The sequence below is a fragment of the Liolophura sinensis genome, chromosome 6 (assembly GCF_032854445.1).
Source record: "Liolophura sinensis isolate JHLJ2023 chromosome 6, CUHK_Ljap_v2, whole genome shotgun sequence".
NCBI classification, from domain to species: domain Eukaryota; kingdom Metazoa; phylum Mollusca; class Polyplacophora; order Chitonida; family Chitonidae; genus Liolophura; species Liolophura sinensis.
In genome coordinates, this window is record NC_088300.1 from 3,313,677 (window position 1) to 3,328,377 (window position 14,701).

Below are 14,701 nucleotides of genomic sequence, written 5' to 3' on the forward strand. Positions count from 1 at the left end.
TTTTATTTTTGACAGATGCCTCACAGGTAGAAGGGTTATCATGGGAAATTCAAATGTAAAGCAGCATCTTGACACTGCCGAAAAGACCGGAGCATGTCAGCTATCTAAATCAGGTTTGAAAGAGGTATATGAGCCTTACACTTTTCTGACAAGTTGCTATTTACCATGCTCTTTGCAGGTTTGCTGAGGGCTCTCTCGCTGTGATGATAGATGCAGTCCATGTCTCTGTTATCTTCACCTTCTAATTCCAAGCCGAATTTCACATTTTGGATGAGTTTTTCGTAAGGTTGGCCTATGGTTTGGCGAAACTTTAAAAATTTACACAGACACGACGTAATCAGAACTTGTATTAGGGCACTTCAGATTTCACCGAAACAAACGTTTAGCGCATAATTAAAAAAAAAAACAAAAAAAAAAACTAAAAAAAAAAACAGCTAAACTTAAATCAGTAGATCGCCCGTGCTTATACTAGACCTATCATACTATGCCCTATACCCTAGGCTCATAAAAACAGGTTGGAACAGTGGTGATAAACTGAATCTTTGGCCATGAATGTTTCAACCTTCAAAATCTTTCAAAAAAATAAAACATAAAACCCTTCCCCAACATGACAACAAGGAGAAAGCAGTAAGGAAATAATTGGAGTTAAATGCGTATTTAACAGTATTGCACTTATATGACAGTGCCCCACATTGTTTATGAGGCCTTGGTGACAGTGTATAGTGCACAAAGACTATAAGACTCTTTAGAAAGTCTTCATACATGCATATGTTTGTTGAAGACCACTTGTCATCCCTGAATATAGCACACTAGTCTATATGGCACACATTGTCACAGACGGAAGAGTTTGTCAGTAACTTGCAATAGATCGGTGATTAACCTTGGTTACTGATACTCTGGTTTCCTCCACCCATGAACAGTGGAGACTGAGAGGCCTAAAATTCCTAATTTAACACCAAGAGTGCCCAACACTTCAGTCTTATATTTAGCAATCTCTCTGACTATGGTGTCATTAACTGACTCTTTCTTTTTGTTGTAGTTTCCAGAGGATCTGAGTCGGCTGACAAAGAACTTAAGGACCCTTGATTTGTCAGAGAATAAAATATTACTAATTCCATTGACTATTGGCAACTATGCTCAGCTCAAAAGCTTTTCAATGGCTGATAACAAACTCAGTAAGTTCCATTTTACAAGCAACTGAATTTATTTTCACAGGAAATGGGCACATGTATGCGTAGGCCTGTATATTGCACAGCTATTATTGTATGCACTTCTATAAGGCTAGCTTGATGTTAGTATTTATTTATTTGATTGGTGTTTTACGCCATACTCAGGAATATTTCACTTATACAATGGCGGCCAGCATTATGGTGGGAGGAAACCAGGCAGACCCCGGGAGAAACCAATGACCATCCGCAGGTTGCTGCAAGATCTTCCCACGTACGGCTGGAGAGGAAGCCAGCATGAACTGGCCTTGAACTCACAGCGACCGCTTTAGTGAGAGGCTCCTGGGTCATTACCCTGCGTTAGCGCATTAACCAACTGAGCCAAGGAGGCCCCTGATGTTAGTATGTTTGGGTCTAGAATATTAATATAAACTTACAATACAAACAAGTCTTTGTTTATCACTTGTAAGTGAATGTACAAACTGTTGTAATTTTTTTTTTTTTTTGTAATTCTCTCAAGAATGCAAATATTGACTCAAAAGACAGGACTGAATTCCAGACTAGCCAGTTTAAGAAAGTCTGATTATCTCCCTTGCTTGTCTCTGTGCTCCTCTGAAAGCACTTTCAGACAATATCTAACGTTAAGCAAAGTTCTGAAACAAGGAGGATATAATGACAGTTATGTTGAAGAGAAAGCTTGACATGATTGAAATCATTACTGGATCGCATCTGACTGAGATGGTGAAAGCAGATTTGCTTGTGTCCACCTTGGGTCAAGTAGTTTTATATTCAGTTTAAGGTAACCTTGTAGTCTCTGTATGTTGGCAAGCTCACAAACATAAAATTGGCCTGGAGTAAATAAAATGAAGTATAACATTCATCGTTAAATGAAAAAGCAAAAAAGCATATGTGTTCATTTTCAACAAATGTAATTAATATAAATTTGTTTTGAACTATAGGTTAATTGACAGTGTAACACTTATCAATGTTGTGTAGAATGTTGTTTGTTCTTATTTACCATGCACTTCTTCTGAAAACATCTCTTTTACTTTTCTTTGCAGGTAACTTACCAGAAGAAATGGGAAATCTAACAAAATTGGAAACTCTGAACCTTGAGAGAAACAGTATTACAACCTTGCCAAATTCTTTCTCTAAATTAAAACATTTGAGAAATATCAATCTCTCTGGAAATCGTCTGTTAAAATTCCCCTCTCAACTTTGTGGTCTTACTAATTTAGATTTAGTTGACCTATCCCGCAATAAAATCACACAAGTGTCAGAAGATGTTAAGGATCTTCATACCATTGAGCTCAATTTAAATCAAAACCAGGTAAATATTTATCTCTTCAATGCTCACATATTTATCTTTCCAAATATCACAAAATAATTAAAGACACCAAAAAGATGAGAAATGCTTGTAAGGAAGATGCTGTCCATTGAAGAAAACTTTTAAGTAAGACCAGGATATCATTTAATTTACATGCATGTATGCATTATTTCTTCTGAATTGGAAAGTTATGCCATCATCATTTTAATAGGATTTCTGTGGCTTATTTTCTCCACGCTCTACTTTCTGTTCAGATTTCCAGTTTACCTGAGTCTATCGCTGACTGCCCCCGCCTGAAGGTATTGAGGGTAGAGGAGAACTGCCTGGAGGTGACTGCCTTCACCCCAAAGATTATGAGAGACTCCCAAATAGCCCTGCTGGCAGTTGAGGGAAATGTGTTTGACTTGAAGGCATTCCACAATTTGGAGGGATATGATGATGTAAGCCTTTGTAATATACATTTGTACATGTACCATACAATTTAATAAGTCTTCACATTCCTTAATTTACATGTGATTCATACTTATATGTTGGTATTGTGCATTTTGATGAGATAAAATTACCCACGTCAGGTTTTGAAGTCACAACCTCATTATACAAGTGTATTGCTCTTAATTAGGATTTTAATAACATTCTCCCTGAAAGCTGTGATATTCTAATGTTTGAAATCAGAAAGAAATTTGTTATTTTTTTTCCATTCAGCTTTTATTGTTTTATTTTTGTTTTGCTTGTGGTGAGCAGGGTATAAAATGCATATGCTTAAAAAGTGTGGAAGCCTGTGAATATTTTGTTTTGTTTTCCTTTTGTTGACAGTACATGGAGAGGTTCACAGCCACAAAGAAGAAGTTCAACTGATTATAGAAATTCAGCCTTGTATGTATTCACAAAGACTCGAAAATCAACCTTAATATCTGGGCTTTTTGCACTCACCACATATATACTCTAATTTTTATCAAATTTTTATCATCATCAGGAGATGTTTTGTGGATAGTTTTCACTCACTGTAACCTTGTGTGAATGTGGTATAAGAGTGTATTAAACTCATATGAACTGAAGTCTAGTCTCAAATTTCCTGCCGACTGACTCACAGACAGGCAATCTTGGAACGTGTCGAATTCTGACCAATTGACACAGCCAGGGCAGAAGCATTCTGTTGACATATGGAGGAGATTTTGCCCAATATAGGCAGATCCATCTGGGTAGAAATTTGCAGCAGTTGTAGACAGTGAGCTTGAGATTGCTCCAGTGGAAATTCACTTACGCATAATTGCGACAGCTGATTGCCATGTCTGTACATCAGTATTCCATTTAGCCCCTATAGGTAGACAACAACCAGACATTCCTGATTTCATGGCGATCATGAACTCAACATGCAGGGATTGAAGATTGTGTTCACATGTGTGGAATTAGACGCCTATTACCGGCTTCATATTGCAACAATTGTAAACATTGTGTTAATCCAAGACTAAATCTTGCACCAAAACAACAGGTGGTTGGATCGGCTCTCTGCTGTGATTGACTGGTCCTACAAACAATGTTGGAACTTCAAAGGCTGTACCCAGAGCTGGGCGAAGTTGAGATTTGCATATCAATACAACTCTCCTGTTTATATTTGAATACACTGTCAGTTTTATATTGACCCCTCCTCCCCAAAATTTCCACACAAAGAATGATATTGTTGGATCATCACAGCCTCCATTGGTAAGGTGTAAAGATGTATGTATGGTTTGATGCAAACAGAGAGGGTGAAAATAGATCTTCTTGCGATGTAATGTTGAGTCTAATTTCTGTATTGAAAGGAAGATCAGCCCAATGGCTTTTTTTAACAGTGGTGTGTTCAACCAATTAAAAAAAAGCTTGTGTTGAATTATTCTGGCTGGGTCTGATAGCACACGACAGACAACTGATTTCACCACACATTGCCTTGCCTCACATGTTATTATTGTGGCTGGATCTGATAGCACGCAACAGACAACTGATTTCACCACACATTGCCTTGGCTCACATGTTATTATTCTGGCTGGATCTGATAGCACACGACAGACAACTGATTTCACCACACATTGCCTTGGCTCACATGTTATTATTGTGGCTGGATCTGATAGCACACAACAGACAACTGATTTCACCACACATTGTCTTGGCTCACATGTTATTATTGTGGCTGGATCTGATAGCACACAACAGACAACTGATTTCACCACACATTGTCTTGGCTCACATGTTATTATTGTGGCTGGATCTGATAGCACACAACAGACAACTGATTTCACCACACATTGCCTTGGCTCACATGTTATTATTGTGGCTGGATCTGATAGCACACAACAGACAACTGATTTCACCACACATTGTCTTGGCTCACATGTTATTATTGTGGCTGGATCTGATAGCACACAACAGACAACTGATTTCACCACACATTGTCTTGGCTCACATGTTATTATTGTGGCTGGATCTGATAGCACACAACAGACAACTGATTTCACCACACATTGTCTTGGCTCACATGTTATTATTGTGGCTGGATCTGATAGCACACAACAGACAGCTGATTTCACATTCTATATGGCTGAGAACCATCAACCACCTGCGGTGCACTATTCAGCCTATCTGGTCAGATTCCCCAAGAGCCCGTGACCCTGTTTTGTCAACTTTCCCACGTGCATTCCAGTCAACATTGCTGCTCAGCTGGTCGAAAGCGAATTATAGTAGCACATTTAGTACCTCTGTTCTCCACCTTTGTACTTTGACATTACACTTCCAATTCCAGTTACAGTATTGTGACCTGTGATGGATTATACTCATTTTTATACATTATTATTACAGTAATATTATTCACAATGCATGCGGAAGCATCAGTAGTAAATAAGTGTATGCAGCAATGTATATTAACCTTCCTTCCAGTTTAAGATCATTTCCCATGTAATGCATGTCTGTTGATTTTGTCGTTATAGAAATAGCTACACAATTTTTTTTTTGGTGGCGGGATGGGGGGTGGGGGCCGATGGGGAGGCATGTTGAGGGTATATGTGGTGTGTTGTAGTTCCTAAAATAAATATGTGCTTTCATGATGTATGGTATATCACTGACCACACAGGCTGAAATGCCATCTGCATGGACTTCCATTTTGACATTGTTTTTTCATAAGGAATTTCTTATTGATTACTATCATGTAAACCCACCAATGTGAGTTCAAGTCCTGCTTATGCTGGCTTCCTCTCCGGCCGTACGTGGGAAGGTCTGCCAGCTACCTACAGATGGCTGTGGGTTTCCCCAGGCTCTGTCCGGTTTCACCATACACTGCCATCCGCCATCTTATTAGTGAAATACCCATCAAATAAATCATAATGGTAATTTATTAGTCCAGTGCAATACCTCTTACAACATACTCCATTTCCAGTTCAATTTGGCCTCATTTAAAAGTATCTGTCATAGTAAAACGTTGAATATGTTGATGACAATTTAAAGCAAAGTTCACAAGCACTGCAGCATAACAGCAGAGATAGATATGTTTTTGGACAGCTTGGATCTGGCTTGTGTTGTGGGAAGTGATGAGTGATCAATCCAGTATTGTTTATTTGATTGGTATTTTACATTGTGCTCAAGAATATTTCACTTACACGACATCAGCCAAAATTATGGTGGAAGGAAACTGGGAAGAGCCGCAGAGAAAACCCACAACCATCCACAGGTTACTGCAGATCTTCCTACATATGGCCGAAGAGGAAGCCAGAGTGAGCCAAACTTGAACTCACAGTTACTACACTGGTGAGAGGTTTCGGAGTCATTGAACCGCACCAATAGCCTTAACCCATAATTACATAACTACTTATATGGTGTCGTTTTCTACGAAAAAACATGCCAGTTATCTGACATGTAGAATGTGAGGCTTTAGGGAGCTGCTTAAATTTTGCTGTTAATATGACAAATTGTTTATTGACAACTCGGAATTCTTCACCTGAAATAGCAATGAGGCCTTTACCAACATTGCCTTGGTACAAACACTGAAGGATGTAATTAGGTTTAAAGGCTATTGCTCAGGATCCATTTATTGTTTTCATTCCAGATGGAAAATTCTGCTGCACAAAGAGATATAAATGTTTTCATTTAAATAATGTAAAAACACTTCTGAAAAAAGTTACAGTGTGTGCAAAACTTGTGTATAATGTAGTTGTTCATCTGGATGAATATATGTTTTGAACTCTTGAAATAAAATAAGGCTTATTTGCGATTGTTTTTGGAAGCCTGTTGCAAATTATTTAGTAGTTGTACACTCCAGTACTGACTCACCTTCTCTTCTGGCAATTTAAAGTTGGCAGCACTTGCCAAACTAATAAACAGGGATACAGATGCTGATCCCTTGTGTCTTTCCATAATTCAGTGTTTGAGTAAACATTGAATGCAGATGAAGGCATTGACGTCCAGCAGCATGACTGCACTGGCTGTATAAGGATTACCCTTAAAACTGATAATTGTTTGTTTATTTGCTGCTGTACTGTATGGCACTCAAGAATTTTTCACTTTAATTTTATGGGTGGAGGAAACCAAAATGTCAGGAGTAAACTATCAAGCTTATGTATATAATCAACAATCTTTCCAAAGGTGATGTATAGCCTAGATATGCACACCTTATTGGAGGTAGACTACCAGAGGTGGATGCTGTCAGCTACTAGACTACCAGAGGTGGATGCTGTCAGCTGCTAGACTACCAGAGGTGGATGCTGTCAGCTGCTAGACTACCAGAGGTGGATGCAGTCAACTGCTAGACTACCAGAGGTGGATGCTGTCAACTGCTAGATTACCAGAGGTGGATGCTGTCAGCTGCTAGACTATCAGAGGTGGATGCTGTCAACTGCTAGACTATTAGAGGTGGATGCTGTCAGCTGCTAGACTATCAGAGGTGGATGCTGTCAACTGCTAGATTACCAGAGGTGGATGCTGTCAGCTGCTAGACTACCAGAGGTGGATGCTGTCAGCTGCTAGACTACCAGAGGTGGATGCTGTCAACTGCTAGACTACCAGAGGTGGATGCTGTCAGCTGCTAGACTGTCAGAGGTGGATGCTGTCAACTGCTAGACTACCAGAGGTGGATGCTGTCAATTGCTAGACTACCAGAGGTGGATGCTGTCAACTGCTAGACTACCAGGGTGGATGCAGCAGTGCCCTTGTCCTATAAGAAGCACTGCCCTCATATAATGAAGTGCACTGCTCTTGTCCTATTAGCAGTCCCACGAGTAGCACTGTCCTTGTCTTATGAGGAGCACTGCCCTTTTCTGATGAGGAGCAGTGCCCTTGTCCTATAAGGAGCACTGCCCTTATATAATGAAGTGCACTGCTCTTGTCCTATTAGCAGTCCCATGAGTAGCACTGTCCTTGTCTTATGAGGAGCAGTAAAGCAGTACCCTTTTCCTTTGAAGAGTACTGCCGTTGTCTTATGAGAAGCAGTGCCCTTGTCCTATGAGGAGCAGTGCCCTTGTCCTAGGAGGAGAAGTGCCTTTGTCTTATGAAGAGCACTGCTCTCGTCCTGTGAGGAGCACTGCCCTTGTCTAATGAGGAGCACTGCCCTTGTCTAATGCAGAGTACTGCCCTTGTCTAATGAGGAGCACTGCCCTTGTCTAATGAGGAGCACTGCCCTTGTCTAATGAGGAGCACTGCCCTTGTCTAATGCAGAGTACTGCCCTTGTCTAATGAGGAGCACTGCCCTTGTCTAATGAGGAGCACTGAACTTGTCTAATGCGGAGTACTGCCCTTGTCTAATGAGGAGCACTGCCCTTGTCTAATGAGGAGCACTGCCCTTGTCTTTTGAGGAGCACTGCCCTTGTCTTATGGGTAGCACTACCCATGCCTTATGGAGGGGACTGCCCATGCCTTATGGAGAGGACTACCCTTGTAATATGGAGAGGACTTCCCATACCTTATGGAGAGGACTACCCTTGTCTTATGGAAAGGACTGCCTTTGCCTTATGGAGAGGACTACCCTTGTCTTATGGAGAGGACTGCCCATATCTTATGGAACGGACTGCACTTGTAATACAGAGAGGACTGCCCATGTCTGATGGAAAGGACTGCCCATGCCTTATGGAGAGAACTGCACTTGTAATATAGAGAGGACTGCCTATGTCTTATGGAGAGGACTGAATTTCTTGTGGATACATTTTAAGTATACTACATGTAGCACGGTACATGGTTTGAATACTGATTTCACTCATTCGCCCGGAAATTACCTTGCACCTTTCCAACATTATTGAAAACTGTTGAGTGCTTCTCTTTTTATTTTTGTGTTTTATGTACTTTCTTAGTTCTTTGGTGGTTTGTCTTAAAAGTGGTTTTGGAAATTCTTGTGATTCTTGACCTGGAATGTCTGTATTGGTTGACAGCTGGTATACAAATGTCTGTTTCAATGCATAGACTTGCATAACTTTGTATAACTGTATAATTTCTTTTCAACTTTTGCATAATAAAGAGGTCAAATATATGATAATTCAGTCTTAGTATACAAATGCTTTACTATCCTGACTTCTAGTGTAGACCTGCACTCATCCAAATTCACTCGAGCTGCCAGTTAAATCTTGCATATTCTAGTAGCACGGCTACAACAAGTTCTAAATTAAGTTGGAGGGAAGAAATATTTACCTAGTTTGAGCATAGTTCAGAATTACTCCTATATTACAACAGGTTGCTCATCTGAACCATAGCTAGAAAAGGCACACAATGATGTAGCTGGCAGCTTTAGAGTGTATGTGGCAATGATGCATGTGTGTTTATCTCACTTCAGACAAAATACTCCGCTTTTCATTGGACTGCATCGGTCATGTGAGGGATGTGTATATTTCTGTTTCCTGTGCCCACGGACTAAGTTATCTCCCTGTGATCAGTTGTGTGAAAATCAGCGATACATCTGAAATGATGGGTCCTTTGCAGGTTAGTGACAAGATACAGAAATGTATGGTATTCTTAGCAGCCAAGTGCACGAGGGTTACCATATATTTCTGTATCCTCTCACTGAGTAACCATGTAACTAACAGAGACAAGTTCGGATAGTTAAGTGGTTTACTGCATGGATTAATGACGTACTTCATATGCATAAGGTGGCACTTGCTGTACTAGCAGCATAGAATAACTGGATAGGTTTTAGCCACATTCATCATCAGATCTTGCATGATAATGCGTGAAAGGCCAACCTCGCACCTGGCTTCATTATGCATGACTGCGTGAAGTCCCTATTCTAGTTGAAAAGTTTCAAAAGGAAAGTAAAATGAAGATACACCATACTTACATGTAGTTGCTACAAGGATCTTTATAAATCGCTCTGTCTGTCTGAGGGTCAAATTTCTGACATATACTTTAACATTCACCAATCAATTAATGACTGGCCCAAGTGCAAGATGACACTGAATTATTATGGCACTGATGTAGCCATTGGTAGTTTGCATGTGTAATGTGTAGGCGTCTTTTGAACAAGTTGGATAATCAACTCGTGTTCAAAATGTGAAACCACTAGTCACGGTAGCAGATAAACAAAACAAACATTACTTTAGTTAAGATGACGCACATTTTAATAGTCAATGAGGATGAAAACATTAACATGTTGATATATATATATATATGTATCTGCAAACATAGCATGAAAGATGCACTAAATTATGTGATCTCTACATGTCAATCCAGCGACAAAGTTTATCAAGATCTACCATGATGCAGTGATGAAAGCTTCAACCACAGTCCTCTACATTGCATCTATTCCTCTATGTGAGATGAACAGCTGGATGATGGGTTTGTTCTACAGTCCTCAGGACACTTTGCTGTAACCCAGTAGCTGGAACATGTCTGGTCAAAATTCCACAGTGCTCACACTAAATATACAGACCACTGAAAAGTTACGAGGAAATAACCTTCATCCACATCCTGTAGATCAGTGACAAGAGGGTAAGACAGAATGAACCAATGGATCGTCTTCACTCATACACCCCTTAATGTGTCATCCAAATATGAAAGGTAGCATACAATCCATGAAAAGATCAGCACTTAAAACAAGACAAAAATAAAACTTGTCCGAATAGCAAGGAATAAAATGAATACTAAGTTAGACACAGGTATCTTCAAATACAAGTTCATAAAACAATTTCCTTGTCATAATTTTAAAGAGTTGTATTTTGCCCCTTTACTGTCATGGTGTGAATTCAGAATTATCAAGCTTAAATTGTAACAAATTTGGCCATTACAGAAACATGTCCATTGTAGAAGTATAGCTGAACTCATTTCCAAAACATAATGATATTTTATTAAACAAGTGCCTTGAGGAAAGAAAAAACATTTGCACTAGCTTTTATTAGTTTTAAAAGATAACAATCTATCACTAAGAAAGCAATTTTTTTTTTCAATCAGGTACGACGAATTTATCATGTGTGATTCTAAACCATGCTTTTCTACATTATCAATGCAAGCAGTATTTTTCAGGTGTTTTTTATGTAGACCTTTCCATTGGCTTTCACTGAGCGGGCTGTCATTAAAAAAAAATAGCTATTAGAATGTGCATTTTAAAAGAATTCACGCTTGCCAAGGTGATCCAAAAACTTCAGGGTCCATAAAACAGAAGAAGTACAGAAATCATACACACAATGGCAAATTAATCCAAGCTCTTTGTTCCAGGAGAGGAGAAACTTTATGGAGATTTAATTTACATACAAATTCTACGAAAATCATTTGAAAATCTTGCTAAATATTACAGAAAATTAAGATTCTGGTTTGTGAGTCAAACAATAGGGCACCATATACATGTAGCCATACCACAATCCCTTCAAATTAAAATAACAAACATAATCATGCCAAACAATGTTCTGGCAAATACATGTTAATTGTATATTACGCATGTTCACCGCTCATATGTGCATTGCATACAGACAGCAGATAATGCACAGTCCATGTAGTCATACACAAAGCTCACATAGGTTACATAGATCCACTATGAATACCTGTACAGGAGCTTCGAAATGTTGCTGCATGGACTTTTCACAGGAATGGGTTAATCTTAACACCACACCTGTACCTGTACACGTACTGCAGTCACATCTATATACAAATATATCTACAATTTAACCATCAAAATTGCCAAATAAAAACCATGTTGTAAGTCACAGAATATCTGTTCGCTTCCAGCTTTTTTGCATATGGCTTTTGCGAATCTTTTTGGTGCTTGCTAGAGCACATCTAGCCCCAACTGATTTAATGGTGTCAAAAATTTCTTGTTTTAATACATAGTTTTGACATGATTCAGATCTTAAAATCTCCAGGTTCTTCCCTGTGTCCAAAATATCAGAGCAATACTAAAAATCTTTGATACCTCTGTCTTTTGACACTTACAGAAATGAGTATTACACAATGGTAACCTCAGTAGACTTGTCAGAGCACAACCTGGATCAAACCCGGAATTTCTCATTCAAACTGCATGGAATGAAAGTGAGACTATCAGTAACATAATGCTGCGCCTAATACGTTACTCCAAACCACACATGTATAAATGTACATGTAGGCCTAGCTACATACAAAAGGTAGCAATAAAGTAATTGTTACGCCTTCATAATTATAACTACATAGTAATTCTCACTGAATATTTACAACCAATATACAATGAAATTCAAACTATGCAGAAAAGAATCACAGATTCAAACATATATTGCAATACAATGACATGTAAAAACTGGCAGCAACCAGCTGTATGAACTGAATAGCACAAGTCTGAGTTGTAGACAGTAAATGTACATCCTGTCTGGTAACAATATACCAATGTTACAACGTTAACCAGAACATCAGTGATGTTTTGCTAAGTACTTGCCTTAAAAATAAATCTGATTGTGAACCTTCCAAATGAAAACTGCACAAAATGTTTTAGAAGTAATTGCAGAAGACAAGAATGAGTGCAGTGCATAAACTTGTGTATAGGCATGCAAAATAACACAGTACATGTACATTTACAACAGAAACTGAACTACTAAAACTCCAAACAACCTGAACATCAAGCTGGTTTATTTGTGTATTGTCCTTTGAACATTAATATCAAAGTTCCCGCAACAATGCTGTTGATGGTCATTTTTTTCTCTCAGAGAGCAGATATCAATCGCCTTATGTACATGTACAAGGAAGTTCACTTAAAATACCAAAAATGTATGTATGTTTAAAAACTACTGGGGAAGAATGCCACTGTCCTTTACAAAAAGCAAGCTACTTATGAAAAGTTGCCTTTAGTGATTGGTCCTGGGTTTAAAATACTTCACGTCTGGCATAATTACAGTTCTATAGACTTTTACAAGTTGACTTTTATAGACTTAACAAATATGCATAAATAAAGATCTCTGTTGGTTTGTAGATTACTGATTTCGAAGAATCCGATTGGCTCTGGAATTGGCTGTGTCCACCCTGACATTGAGAGATCCAGCCTAATTAGGTGTTCACCAGCCAATGAAAACAACACCAAGACATGCAAGGGAAAGACAAGAAAGAAAACATAAATTAGGAAAACAACAAAACCATCAAAACCAGAAAATAAAACACAAACAGTACATAAAAGACACAACTACGATTGAAAGTAAAAATGAAATGAAAGCAAACTGAAAACCAAATGACAAAATAAACTAAAACCTGAAATGGACACAAAACTCAAGATTAATGAAAAACAGGTAGGTCATCTGTGAATCAAAAATGTCATGCAAATAAACAATATCAACAAAAACACATACAGATTAGTTGCTGCGCAATGCCGAGTCGCCAATGTTGTGAAGTGGAATGTATATGTTGCATATGCTCCTCTTGATTGCAGGTTGATTTACATAGCGTGCAACCACAACCAAGCACATGCAGGACTGTTTGAAGACACAGGCATTCTGTTGTATGATAGAGACTTGACACCAAAGATATGGAGGAAAACTTCAAGACGTATGCATCACTTTACCATGAAGTTTGAAATCTAATCCAAATGTTTTTACTTGGGTAAACATTACTCGCAGAAATGTCACTCAGAGATGTTGTAATATGGCAAAGCTACTTAAAATTGTTTCCCAACAAATTACAGCTTAAAACAAAACGGGAGTTGTATTGCTTGCTAAATAAAATGTGTTTCGATTCCTCAAGTACCTGAACATACATGTACATGTATAAACTAACAACATAAACCATCCTAGCTAGACAGGATTCATTTATATCACTGAATCAAATCCACTGTTGAGCTTTTTTTCTCTCTTTTTGATCAAACGTATAAAATCATTGAACACATTCAGGTTTATTTTGCACATCTTCATAATTCAGCAGTCACCAGTGGACATGTTTTCCCAATGTCCGGAACTAAATTCTGTGCTGTCATGAGATATGTCTAGAAATGTACCTATGTGGTTTTGGTCCAAAGTTCCTATGTACAACAAAGAATCTGTTTCCTTCAACAGCTTCACTTGATAATGCTTTCGTGGACATTTAAAGCTACAAGACAAGCATGAATTTTATCCCACATTACTGCCTGCAGTGTATGTACTGAGGAAGTACAAACGCGTCTAGTAATGTCAGACTGTACGATCAGCTGCTTCTACTGCTTGATGCTTGTGTTGATATAGTCAGCTTATGACCAAGTATCTACGGATGATTACGTAGAAATGAGCACACATGTGAGACAATATCAATGTAAAAAGGTACTGTATTTAAATTTGGCAACCAGCAGTGTCCAGCATGGGTAGATGTCAATCTCACTGACCCAGTCTCATAAATCACAGACACCCGTTCAGTTCAAAAATGCAAGGTTATGGTAACAATCTAATAAACACAGAAAACAGCATGCAAACATTGTCACAGCGGGGCAAGTCGGCCAAAACTGGTGTGATGTCCTCCACAACAACATGAGTGTAATGTTGCCACAAACAGTGCAATGTTGTCTTAAAAGTGTAAGGATAGGTATTGCAGGTCTTAATAGTGTAATGTTGCCATGTGTTACAGTCATGTTGCCACAAATCCGTGTCATGTTGCCACAAATTGGTGTCATGTTGCCACAAATTGGTGTCAGGTTGTAGGTTTCTGTTTAGTTCCCACCACACCCATTAAACAGTTAGGATTTCAGTATTTTGGTGGCCCTCTTGTTTGCTTCCTCAATGCGTGTTTGATTAGAAGCGCCCTGAAAAAAGGAAATCCAAGTCGTTAGAAGAGGAAAAGCAGAGCCATAATTCAACGT

At 38.7% G+C, this 14,701-nt stretch overlaps 2 protein-coding genes across 8 annotated transcripts in view; one reads left to right on the forward strand and one right to left on the reverse strand.

Annotated features, from left to right (window-relative positions):
* Positions 1–4: 4 nt before the first annotated feature.
* LOC135467660 (leucine-rich repeat-containing protein 57-like) lies at positions 5–3,437 on the forward strand. The gene is made up of 5 exons (XM_064745452.1): positions 5–124; positions 1,040–1,175; positions 2,228–2,496; positions 2,748–2,933; positions 3,307–3,437. The coding sequence occupies exons 1-5, from the start codon at positions 41–43 to the stop codon at positions 3,346–3,348; spliced, it is 717 nt and encodes a 238-aa protein (XP_064601522.1). The 5' UTR covers positions 5–40; the 3' UTR covers positions 3,349–3,437.
* A 6,607-nt stretch (positions 3,438–10,044) lies between these two features.
* LOC135466593 (synaptosomal-associated protein 25-like) overlaps positions 10,045–14,701 on the reverse strand; it is an 86,969-nt gene continuing 82,312 nt past the window's right edge. For 5 of the 7 annotated variants that reach the window (XM_064744162.1, XM_064744163.1, XM_064744164.1 and 2 more), the window contains one exon: positions 10,045–12,929. In XM_064744162.1, coding sequence (XP_064600232.1) covers positions 12,861–12,929 — 69 coding nt within the window. In that variant the 3' untranslated portion in view covers positions 10,045–12,860. Of the gene's footprint in view, positions 14,645–14,701 lie in introns of all 7 variants that reach the window. The other 2 variants (XM_064744165.1, XM_064744160.1) reach the window with 1 other exon arrangement.